A 13191-nucleotide genomic window follows, 5' to 3' on the forward strand; every position below is an offset into this window, starting at 1 on the left:
CCTGAGGCTAAATAGCCACACAAGCGCTTTGCGCCATGCATTAGGCACAATCATGCTTTTTGATTTTGAGGAGTCTCTTTGAGGGATTATTCCACCGGACAAAGACTCATGCAGAATTTTTAATACGGCTATTAGTGGTTGATATCAAAGTGAATTAATTCAGGTACTTCTACAAAAAATGATACAAGATTTGCTAGAATCCATATTACGCATATATCTATACTAATATTGTAAAGCTGAAGAGTTTGTTTGTTTGTTTGAACGCGCTAATAACAGGAACTACTGCTTGAATTTGAAATATTCTTTTAGTGTTAGATAGTCCATTTATCGAGGAAGGCTATAGGCTATATATCATCACGCTACGACCAATAGGAGCAGAGTAACAGTAAAAAATGTTACAAAAACGGTGAAAATTATAACCCTTTCTCTCTTACACAAGCGAAGTTGCGCGGGTCAGCTATTACCTAATATTGTGTATTCTTGTATATCAATAAACAAAGGTATTACGTTTCAAATGGGTCTTCTTTGGATATGAATCAAATTTGAAATACTGCAATAGTCCGAATCTGTGATCTCTACGCAACATTTTCCATAATGCCTATGAATATCTATCTACATGAGCTCCCTTCCAGCCAGACGCTCCATCAATTTATGTATAGTTACAGAACTGATCGATTTGGTTAGCCCCTAACAGATATACCATGTGTACGTGGAAGTGTGCGTGTATGTGTCCGCGTACTAACAAGCAGGTAATCCATAGTCTGTATTATAAAAAAAAACTAGATATCAAATGAAGTGAAATGTTTTGTTTACTCCCCTTCCAAAAAAATCCTGCAATATCGGATTCCAATTATTTTGTCCATAGAACTTATAGGCGGAAACTGAGTAACGATGTTTTTAGTTTTTACGCAAAGATAATGTCACCGTAATTTAGTCCTTACATGATATATCCATTAACATTGTACACATTTTCTTACGTGACTTTTTTCAATTTTGTTCGGATTCTCTTGATTAAACCTTTCCGGCCGTTCATGTGAATAAACGGCGGTTAGTAAAATAAATAATGTTAAAATATATCATCTTTTTAAAATTTCTATGTCTCCTCAAAAACGGCTTGACAGGTTATCATGAAATTTTTTGAGCATAATAAATTGAGTACCTAGGTCTGAGAATCGGTCAACATCTATTTTTCATACGCCTAAGTGACACTTTTTTTTATGGCAAAACGACGTTTGCCGGGTCAGCTAGTTGTATATAATATTGTTAAGGTTAGTTTTAAACTGTTTATAACTCTTGATGAGCTCCGGCCCACGTGTTCGGAAGTTAAATGATTGTTATATGACGTAGTAGATGCTAGACGCTACGTCACGCCGAGTCGCGCCTCTTCTCGTTTTCTTTTGTTACCTTGATCGTACCCTCACTTGTTGATATTCCTTCAAATATGCGGTTATCACTTACCGTTATTAGTATCTTTCAGAGTTTGATCGGAATTATCGCAAGTTAGTGTTGTTTAATTTTCTTTACCGGGATTTTGAAGAATATAATATAGATTTAGTACCTAAGTAACGAAATCGGTTCTTTAGTAGCCCAATCCAGCTCAGTTTAGTTATATAGCTATAGGCGTTACCATCTTGGGACTCTAATAAAAACCTGACTTTTACATAGAACTTATAATTTTCTTCAAACTCTACATGAGCTCTAATTAATAAATCAAGACTACGACCACTGTGTTCAGTAAAATGTATCGTATATATTCAACAAGAATACATAGTAAAGAGGTATCTTTAGAATCATTTTGCCCTGCGAGATTTATTTGTAAGCCGAACATCAATACGCCTTAGGTTTTTATTGTTATTTTGGGCACGGGGATTAATCGAAGCGAAACGTATGTTTTTCAATGGTTATTCATTCCAGAAACAATTTGTTCGGTGTGCGTTTTTGCAAGCGTGTGCAATGTGTTCATTATGAGCGTACATTGCATTGTTTTTAGACTTACCGCGAGAATATGTTATATTTTTGCTGTGGACGACTTTACCATTATTGGGGACAAACAAAGGAAAGTAATTTTAAGGACAACAAAAAATCTTTTATACAAACATTTTTAAGCAAAAAATGTTGTATAGAGACGTTTTGTTTTGAATCCATAATTAAACTATTTGGGATAAAAAATGCTTTCTTTCATCTAAGTATATTTTTATCACAGATACAATAAGACACGATCTGTTCCAAGAAGATACCCTGAAGATTTTATAATATATCATAGAATCATAGAATCTTCAACTACTTCGACATCGGCTTTGTAACAGAAATTAAGACACAAAAATCAGTCACCGGCTTTACAGACAGATATACCGATACACACATACAACAAAACACGAGGGGCTTTTTGCGATGGGGGTCATAAAGTACTAGATGAGAACACACCTCACTCGTCGCCCGTCGGATGTTTTCGGCCAGTCTCCCTCATATAGGTATCATTACGGTGTTCTACAATGCTGTAGATTTGTATCGTCCGAAACCTACCCCTTCGGCCCCTTCCCTACCGCAGATTTTATAAAATCAATAGTGCGTAGTATCCATTACTCGTGTAAACACACCACCTATGCGAAGTCTGTAGTAAAACGTACGGTTGTTGATTTTAAATAACTATGAATATTTGTCTATCGTTAGCTTTTGAAACTATGATATCTATAAAAAATTTAAATTTACCTACTGGGATTATACAGTCTTAAATCTTATCTTTTGAAAGTTTTTTTTGTTGTTGTCAAGGAAGCTGTCAAATGCGAATGCCGCGATGTCGTTTAATATCTTTAATAAAATTAAATTCCTATTTCCTTTAAGTCAAAGCAATGTACTTCAAATCTGACATGCATTCAATAATGTTCGCTCTCGTTCTTATTGTGTCTAGATTAGAAATCTAGTTCGCTCTCTTTGTTAGTTTATTGCCTTACAAACAGTTTCTTCATACATATCTAAAGTAACCGCTAAAGACTTTTACTTGACATTTGTATAGTAAAGGCAAATCTGTTTGTCCGTAAAAGTATCAGTAAATTCGTGACGGAGAAATAAGTATTTTACTTCGACTGTTACTTTTGATGAAGAAACTGGCTGACTATGACGAGATCATTTTCATCATGTTGTATACTCTAACCATGGTCTATCTTTTGTACAGGAGGGCATCACGGGGGAGTGGCGCGGAGCTTGGGTGATGCTTATTCGTCGTGTAATGGTGTACTACACCTCCAAGGATCCCACCGTGTGCACCGTAGACCTCAGGAAGACAAGATGTGTCGGTAAGTTAGCTTGTTCATAATGTGCCCAAAATATTAATTATAGGTACTTGAGGCCTAACCTTACATAGGTTCTCTAGAAAAAGCATTAGTTTTATTTCTAAGTATACTAAAAAATACACATTTACTGTAGAAATAAGTGCTTGCGTAACTCCAGTTCCTTGACTGACAGCGTCTTCAATGCTCCATTAGAGAGGTTATGAACGAGAGTTTTAAACTCAAAAGTTATGAGAGCTGGTTATATAATTTCTTGTTTGTCCGTCTTCATTTTTCCAAGAGTAGCTAACTTCAGTAATAGGGCTTCGCTTCTATATTTGTTTTAAGAATTTATATTTAGCGACGTAGAACTTTATTTATGTTTATTTTTAACGGATAATTTTCTCTGGATAATGAACGGATAATCTCGGTATTTCAGTAGACTAAAATACAACCAACTCAATTGCGTTACGTGTATATTATTTTCTGGTATGAGAGTTATAAAACCTAGAATTTATGGTTAGGCTGTTTCGTTACTTACTTTAGAAACTAAATATTCGCATGACCATCACGACGGTAGAGAAACGGCGAGGCCATACATTTTTACCTATAGATAGCGTCGGGAGAGTTAGGTCTTGCAGATTCAGAAGAGACCTGAATTCTTTTTCACAGGGCGAACCTCATTTAGTCATCGTTCGTCAAAAATCATTTCGTGTAAAATGGTGCATTTTAAACGAAATGATTTTTTTTCTGAGATTATTTTTAACTTTGAAGGACACGAACTTTATCGTACACGAAGTTTTCGTTAACGTAGGTATATAGTTCGGGATGTGACAATATACTGCATGCATCTTTTGCCAGCTAGTTGATGTTAAAATGAAGGCCGGCAGATGGTTGCTTACCATGTCTTAAGTGTGGCAGGATGGATAATAGCGTAATATCCGTAGTAGGAACAAAGCAACCGCCCGGAACAATTCTTTGGGTTAAGTTACGCTTGCCGGTTAGTTTATGGGTGTTCCTCTTTGTTTCGGAAGGCATTAAGTGTGGGTCCTGGCCGGTCATTGTCAAAGATCTTTATCAGTCGTAACCAGTATCTACCTTGTCAGAAGGTTGACAGTCTGACAACCAGTCTTAACGAAGAGTAACGTGTTGTAAGCCAGGTGGCCAGGTCACTAGATTGTGAAGGTCCGATACACAGTTGCTGCATGTAAAATACTGGTATCCAGCTGCGTCCGGTGAGACTGGAAGCCGATTCCAACATTGTCTGAAAAAAAGACTAGACTGACTGAGTGAGCTCCAAAAACGACGTGAAATTCAATTCAGTTCATGTAGGTAATGTAGGTAATACAAAATGCATAATGTAAGTAATTAGATCATCTAGTATTCAATACCAGTGAAGGCAGATGGAAATAATTTCGGATCTGCACGGAATTTCTGAAGGAAAACATCCCGGGCGAATAGATTCTATCAGTGACGTTCTTGGTCGCAACCAGCGAGCAAATATAGTAAAAGTATGAGTGCGGGCGGATCAAATAATTATAATCTTCCAGGGATTGCAGCAATGGTAGCTTTCTTCTGTATCACCGTTTACCCGTAAGTTATAATACAATAATCGATTTTGTTCATTATTTGTATTTAGAAGTGGTTATTTATGCTTTCTATACACAAATAAATCGAGCAAAATCAAAGAGTTGCAACAAATAAGATGGACTTAGGTATAATAATTATTTATTATCTCTTATAAGGTGATTCGACACGCGCTCTGTTAATAGTTATTAACTATTTGTTTTCAAAGTAAAATGTTACTTTATACTGTTCTACTCCACTTTGACTTTTATAAGAACACGCTCGAAGTTCGACGAGTATTAAGAAGAAATGCTTATTTTATCGACAAAGATGGAATTTTCCGCTTAGCGACACGTTTAGTGATTGCTTTATTTATAAAGACGCACGCATTTTCCTTAATTAACAAGAAGTTATGTACAATAAGCTAATGATTATACATCTCAATATAATAATAATATAGCTACATATTTACAAAATTAAATTGATATATTTACGAAATGAAATACAAAATTATAATTAATGCTTTTCTATCGTCACTGATTTGTCTTTCTTTGCTTAGGAGGTTGAGTAGGCTTCTGGCATGGGACGTTACATACTGTAGACCCAATAGCCTTGCGCCATCACATCCTACTTGTACGTTTATCAGTTTGAGCACTGCTACTGCAGCAAGAGAGTTATTCCAACGGAAATGTAGCGCCACTTTTGGCGACTACATAGTTGATAATTGTTGGGTTTAAACATTCATTTTTCCAGCTTCTGGTAGGAAGAAGTGCGTGTCTAGAATTAAAACCAACCTGATGCTCTTAAAGAGAATAGCTATAGCAAGACCTTCGCAAGACGATTAGTGTAATATTCTCTTCTTTTATAAAGTGAATTAAATTCAGATATTGTGAGTGATTAATTCAATATTATGTCACCTGAAAGACTCGTAACTGATTCAAATTTTTTAAAGTGAATGAAAATCAGATATATTATTATTCAATATTATTTATGTCACCTGAAAGACTCATGACTGATTTAATGTTTTTCCATCATACCGAATTTGTAAACGCCCGCTACAATAAAACGAAGGATCCTTCAAGATTTATGACGGGGTGGAGCCCAACGGGAAATTTTAGGGTGCGTATACTGAGCGGGGCTTGGGTATTACATAACAGAATAATTTAGTAAGGTTATTTTTCAGTTACTAAAAGGAGGGGCTATATAGGTCAAACCCACTCGCCACGCCTACATGGATACGCCCACCATGAACAAACACTTTGTTATACTTAGGATACAGTATATTCAGCTCATTGACATATCTAAAAGTCATCGCTATTCGGCTCTCGTAGCTAAAAGCGTCATCAGAATGCATCATGACTCAAATCACGCAGTCCATATAATGTCTGAGCTAAACCATCTTAAAGTATAAGCAGTTATTTTACTTACCCTAATGTTGTTGTTCATCTACGGAAAACCTCAGATCTGGCAAAGTATGTAATATTGCACCCCACGAGCATTGTTAGCGGGGTGCCTAACTTTTAAGGGTTCAAATATTTCAAACTTGTAAGAGATAGATATATTGAATAGTTTAATACGTATAAATTTACCCCAAAAAAACATTAAATGTATGCGTACGTTACAAATAAAACGCTAGTTTTTGAAGGAGATGTAATATGGTAACAAATTGTATGCTCGATGTTGATCCGTTGACCGAATGATTCACACCAACCTTATGACACGGAAGTAATGACTAAAGCACGATTGTGAGAAAAGGAAGGAATAGGTAGACAGTCGCCATCCACGGCTCCTATGTTTGACTGTTTTTACACCGCTCGGAGGCATTCCCAATTTTTCATTTAGATTTTCCCGGATTTGATTGCCGACTGGGCAAAAAGAACGCTGAAAATCAGTTGAAAACCCACGTTTCGAAGCTCAAAAAAGACTTACTCGTTTATTTATATTTCCGCGTACTGATACCTTGAATAGAGTCCTATTCCTTCACACAATAGTAGAAACAGAAATATTATTCATTTCGATTTAAAAAGCTGTTTTGTAAGTTTATATTCCACTTTCTATTAAAATGCATTGCTGTCGGAACTAAACCGCCTTGCTTTCAACACGGGAAAAGTGATCCTCTAATTCAACTTGTAAGATGCGACAAGAAACAGCTAGAAAAAGCTGTATTAGATGTTATGATGTACCAAGTGCGTGTAGGTTGGTAATCTAAAATGCGGTTAAAAGAAGGCGGTATTTTCACCGAAACTTAGATGAGTAGAGTACTAAGTTGATACTGTTTTACGCATGGTTTTAGGAAATGTATCCGAGGAGACCCGCTTTGCCCTGCTACCTACGCTCTGTTCAGTCATTATCATTACAATAAATATGTATAATATTCCGAAACTAAATGGCTTAATTATAACGATCACGGATATCCTTTAATATTCCTGGGAAAATAACATTGATTACATTCGCCTTATTATTTTCGTGTAAGTTCCTTTCTTTATAGGTAGACAAGTATAAAATAGTTTGTAAGTAGGTAACTATTGAGGCTTTAAATACGAGTATTTTTTAGTGTTATACGTTCAGGACAGTATTTATCATATAATAATGATAATTTCACAAATAAAATCAAAAATACAAACAATCAATCATAAAACTTCCTTCTTTTCGGAAAAAAGTAAAAGAAATTTAGGTACTAAGCGTTGTAATAACTCCTTATTGTTTAGTATTGGAAATTCGATGGAAAAATTCTCAGTTCGCTCGTAATAATGTTTCGTTGATGCGTCCATCTCTATTTAAAAAGCGTCAATCGACGCGCGCACTCCAAGGACAAGGACAGCAATGCGTTAAAATAGGGTGCACCTCCCTGCACCACACTTACACACATGGAGAGATGGGTGCGCTGCCGAGGGTGGGTAGCGGGAGCCCACCTGCCTGACCTAGACGGACACAAGCAGCAATTTTAACTAAATTTAACAAAAGCAACATTGAAGCAATGCGATATTGATGCTCACTGATTTCGTTTATTCACTTCTAAGTTGTGAAATAGTCGTAGCACACGAGATGAATTCTAATCAAAATAACAAACTTATTTAGAGATTATTTGTAGAAAAATTCTACTTTAAAAAGTTATGGAAAGATTTCGGCCGATTGAAATAAAAATATTACAATATAAACGCAAACATGTCAATAACCTTTATTCCCCTTGAACTTTGATTTGTGCTCCCGAATTTCCTCAACCTTCACCTTGAATTCGGATTTAATACGATAGCAGGGGTTGTAAGCGTTCTCTCTTTATTGAAATTAAAATGATACTTTCTTTACATATCGCTTACTGATTTACTACTTCTTTGATAGTTATATTTTCTTTCTTTCCCGTGTTTTGAATACAATTTTACAAAAAACGACAGGAATTGGTTAATCCGTTCTTATTAAGTTTTGCGCTTAGCGACACATTTCGCAATTATTTTTTTTTATTTATAATCATTAAAAAGGATTTTTAAGTCCGCTTCCTGGTTCTAAAATCCAGCCAAATCGGCTAAGCCGTTCATAAGTTATAAATAGCGTAACTAACAAGACTTTCTTGTATATTAATGCAAAAGATAAAGATAGACCTAATAGTAGCTACCAGCTAAATTGTCTGACTATACAGGTTGTTAGGCAAACGCTAACAAAAACTATTTAAGAACGGCAAAATAGACAAGTAAAATATACAATTTTATTTTAAAAAACCAACATTTATATTAGCCGTCTTTTATTTCAAGAGTGTCGCTATTGACATCACAATTATAATGGTTTTTATTGTGATGTCATTAGGTGCCTTTACACACACGCTCCTTCGCGCGTGAAACAACTAAAGAAAAAGCGCGCGCCGCGCTCATCGGTCAAGCCCGCGAAGAAAACGTGAGCGAAGAGCGCGCCGTCTGACAGACGAACGCGGCGCGCGCTCTATCCTTTGTTGTTTCACGCGCGAAAGAGCGTGTGTGTAAAGGCACCTATTAGCAACACTCCTGAACTCTTGTTTTTTACAATAAATATTGTAACTATTACAATATGTATTGTGAAAAGCAACAAATAAAAGTTTTAGAAGTTGAACCTGCAGTATAAAACTATTCGAAACATTCGCACAGCGGATGACTAATTAAATAACATTCATCCGTATCTAGTGTCAGATAATATTGTTACCATCGAAAAGGTCACGCGGGGAGTGTGGGTGGGAGAGGGTAGACTGTCGAAGGGTGTTAGGGGGGCTAAGTATTGTTTTGTGCAGAGAATTTGCACAACTAAACGATGTATGTGTAGGTTTGCATGTGCCCATAAATACTGTATAACATTTCAACAGTTGAATGAACAGGATCAGTACCTCTCCAAAATAAATTAAACAGTGCCTACCAATTAGGAACCTACCTATTATAAACAAAAAATATTCCATCGTTATAATGTAGGTATATCATTCTTAAATACGTATTTCAACAACAATAACCAAGAAAAATACGAAATATATGTTTTTTTTTCTCATTTAACAAGTGCTTTGTTTAGGGGAAATCGTGTCTTGTAGGAACACAATTCCTTCTCATTGGGATTATTGATTCAAAGAATATGCTAAGCTATTTTCCTCTTACCTGCTATTGTTTTTTCAATGTATATTATCAGATTAAAATATTCATTATACGTCCTATGATTCACCTGCTTTGTGATCAGTAAAAAAAGATTGTGTTTGATTCGGGGTCTGAAACTAATTCATGCATGATCATGAATTAGTTTTTTTTTTTAAATTTGTATTGATTCAAATTCGGAAAGCTTTTATCCCCTACTGTAACCCCCAAAGGGATAATTGTCTAAAATCACTAAACCACGTCATTATTTATATCTGATCAAAGACCTATATAAGTACTTCACGATAGTAGCTTTTCATACTGTTCTTATACTATTTGTCCCCTATATCTCTTTGATTATGATGTTTCCACTAAAACATTACATAGAATTTCATGCTTTTAGCTCCAAAAATGGCAGAACTAGTCTACGTAATTGCGTCCCCTATTTTTACCACTTACGCAATGATTTCGCAAAAACTCTTAGTACTTAATTCATTTATTTCTAATCAAAGACGGTTCTACATTCCAAAATAATGTATTTCTATACAAACTTTGACCCCCTATTTAAAATTTTTCACAAAGGCTCCAAAACATTGTTTATTAACAGTCAAAATCGGTTCTATTATTCCTTTCTTATTACAATGTTTATAACTGATATCCCGGGAGTTGTTGACTCAAAAAGAATAAAAGTCTAGTCAAGTCCGAATTCGCCATACCTAACAACCCCATACACGAACACCTACCAGTGTATAGCTACAGTTGTACATAAAAACAAAATAATTTGGACGTCATAAAGTTTAATATTCCGCGCATCGCTCGCCACCCCTTTCATCTAGATAGGGACGAACTGCATGTCAAACGACGAAATTAATTATGGTCTATTGAACTGACCTTTGATGCTGCTTCATTTTGATTTTAATTATAACCAGACTCACTTTATTAATGCCTACACATTCTCTTAAAAATCAATAAGTTTTGTTGTTACATTCATTCCTGTTCATATGGTAGGTACGTTTTGTCTCTTTCCGTTGGTACCTATGTAAGCAAAGGTATTTTCAAACATGAATCTTTATTAAAGATGAGCGCGTTCGAATAAATAAAATTAGAATGTACGCAATAGCTAGAGTATGGACGATGGATTTTCTAATTATTCAGATTCGCGTTGTTTCCCCGCACTGACGCCCTACGCCCTCCCTCTACTACGCAGTACGCAACTTACTGCGTAGGAAGCATCACACTCGAGGGCTATGATTTTTAACAAGCGAAGCTACGTAGGTCAGGCTACTGAGGCCACCTGTCCATTTAAGCGCAGAAGGGCGAAGCTATGCCAATTAAATGAATGAATGAAATGAACCGAAAGAATTCTCCCAGTCTTTATAGTTTGTTAAACAAAGTGAGACTGATTTGTCTACGAGTCAAACATAGTTTAGAAGTTTAAGTTGACTCGCATTATCTCGGATTCAAATAATTTAGTAAAGAGATACATTTTCAAAGCTTATTTAAGCATTATCATAATAGCATTATACTCCGTGGTTTTGTTTTGCCAAACCTATGCACTGCAGGTGATTTTCTCATCCCGCATCTTCATAGTTTAGCAACCACATACATGTTCAGTGGAAGCGCACTCTAAGTTTCCCCTAAAGGCTTAGTTCATTGTAAGCCGTTTCATAATTCCATGAACGCATTCACCAGTGATTTCGACAATCGATTTAATGTAAGTGCCTAGGCAAGGTACTCGTTAGTAACGAATACATCAATTATTTGAAGATTAGCGCTAATTCCTTAACAATACGCTAACAATGTGATACGTACTCGTGAGTCGCGAGGCTCGCGAGGCTCATGACTGTAGCATATATTAATGCATATTTTGAATATCAGAATATAAACTTATTTCGGCTTGTTCCTTAGCTTAAAAAAAGCTGGTATCTTTCCAAATGTGATACGAATAAATAGTGCAATGTTAATTAAAACTAACTAGAAATTACACTAACTACTCCCACTCTATTCGAACTAGCAACTTCGGGATTGTTATCTTCTAAAACCGATACCTAATTAGTAGCCGTGATGCTGTGACTAATGTGGATTCCTGTAAACAAATATCAAGTTCTCCGCCTAACAAGTTTCTACCTACGCTTTATTTGTAAATACATTCTATTTTCCTTTTAGAATCATGATAAATAATATTTGTTTTCTGTGAAATAAGTAGGTGTCTGTAACTACGTAAAAATGTGACAGTTACAGTGACTTTCTGTCCGTGCTACAGTTTATTTTGGCCCGGTCCGATTTAGGCACCAGCACTTTGGTTATTGTTATTCTGTATAGGTAACAATCTCACTCATGTCTTAGTCGCTAAAAAGGTGATTTCTGTAATCATACAACCTGACGACGGTTAGCTACGGTTGCTGAACTATTATTATATTAAATAATAAATCTTAATCTAAGTAGGTACACATTAGCTATGGCTTATGCGCAAAATAACAGATTTGCATAACGACAGAAATGTTACAAATCATTCGTGTAATATTAAAAGATGAGACAGATATTCTTTGATCTATCCAGATTAACACTATAAGTCCTCGATTGTGGTGGAGAATGGAAAGAAAGTTAATGCTAAACTACGTTTAACATGTAGAAATTAGCTGTTTAGGGAAACACACTTCATCCGGATATAGTAAAATTTTATCCCGCTTAATATACTCCCATTACAAACATATTTAAAAAAATAATTGTATATAACTGTAGGTACCTATCTCTTAATTTCAATGATAATAATATACCTAATTGTATGACGTGTTTTCTACTCCTTAAAGCATTACTCGCGGATACAAAATTGCTGAATAAACCTGTCAAGACCTAAACTTCATTATACGCTATGCCGCGATCTTCAACGCGGATGATGGCTATTTATCCGTTCATTGAGTTTTTTTGGCCTGTATAGTGTACACGGTCGATGTGCTGCCAAACTTTCATATTTATTCGCCATTCGCAATGATAAGCCTGAATCTGCTCAGGATGAATTTTAATAATGAAAATAAACTGGTGTGATGCGACTTTGACAAAACTGTTTTTTTCGTGTATTAACCAAAATTAATAGTTTTCGAATCTCAACACCTTTCTCACATTCAATAATTCGCGAATTATTAACATATTATTCATTTAGGCCCTGTTTTCCCTTTCGTGTTGATGAAGTGAAACGAGATATTACGTGGCTTTGCGCGCCATCTGTTATCGTTAGCGAGAACTATACGTTGTCGCGATAAAAGGGTATGGGATGCGTTTCATGTTTTTCCCTTGGGGATGACACTTTATCCTATTACTATCTCCCTACAAAAATATCCTCGACCAGACGGCTTCTCTTACATGAATGAAGGACAAACAAACATAATTAAAAACTAACTAAATGTACGCTTATCATGCTTTAAATCCCCTGTGGGAGTTTCTAATATCTCATCAATCTTGGAAGGTGTTTTAGACTGCATGATCGGCTTTGAATATAAAGTTATTTATTTGTTAAAATTACGAGATTAAATTGATTTGTTAAAGTTACAGCAGAAAAAAATTGGATAGGCCTGGAGAGTACGTGAAACGTAGTAGTAGTTTTAGTTCTTAATTTCACTAGTAGTAGGTGAGCTAATGGTTGACAATTATATATCTGCGGTAGTTGTCTGATCTAATCCTCACACCTAGTCTTTTTAAAGTACCTACTACATACCGCGGCAGTCGTAGTAACCAAAGTTTACTATTGTAGTATTATTGAATTCATATATTCTTTTCATCTTTTA

General features: G+C 35.6%; 1 protein-coding gene across 1 annotated transcript in view; it reads left to right on the forward strand.

Moving 5' to 3' along the window:
* The window catches only part of RhoGAP15B (RhoGAP_ARAP and RA_ARAPs domain-containing protein RhoGAP15B), a 44597-nt gene that overhangs the window by 21517 nt on the left and 9889 nt on the right, over window positions 1-13191 (forward strand). Inside the window, exon 3 of the mRNA XM_076134720.1 lies at window positions 3173-3293. Within this exon, the coding sequence (XP_075990835.1) occupies window positions 3173-3293 (121 nt within the window). The remainder of the gene's footprint in view (window positions 1-3172; window positions 3294-13191) is intronic.

Source organism: Anticarsia gemmatalis, chromosome Z, assembly GCF_050436995.1.
Source record: "Anticarsia gemmatalis isolate Benzon Research Colony breed Stoneville strain chromosome Z, ilAntGemm2 primary, whole genome shotgun sequence".
In the NCBI taxonomy this organism is placed as follows: domain Eukaryota; kingdom Metazoa; phylum Arthropoda; class Insecta; order Lepidoptera; family Erebidae; genus Anticarsia; species Anticarsia gemmatalis.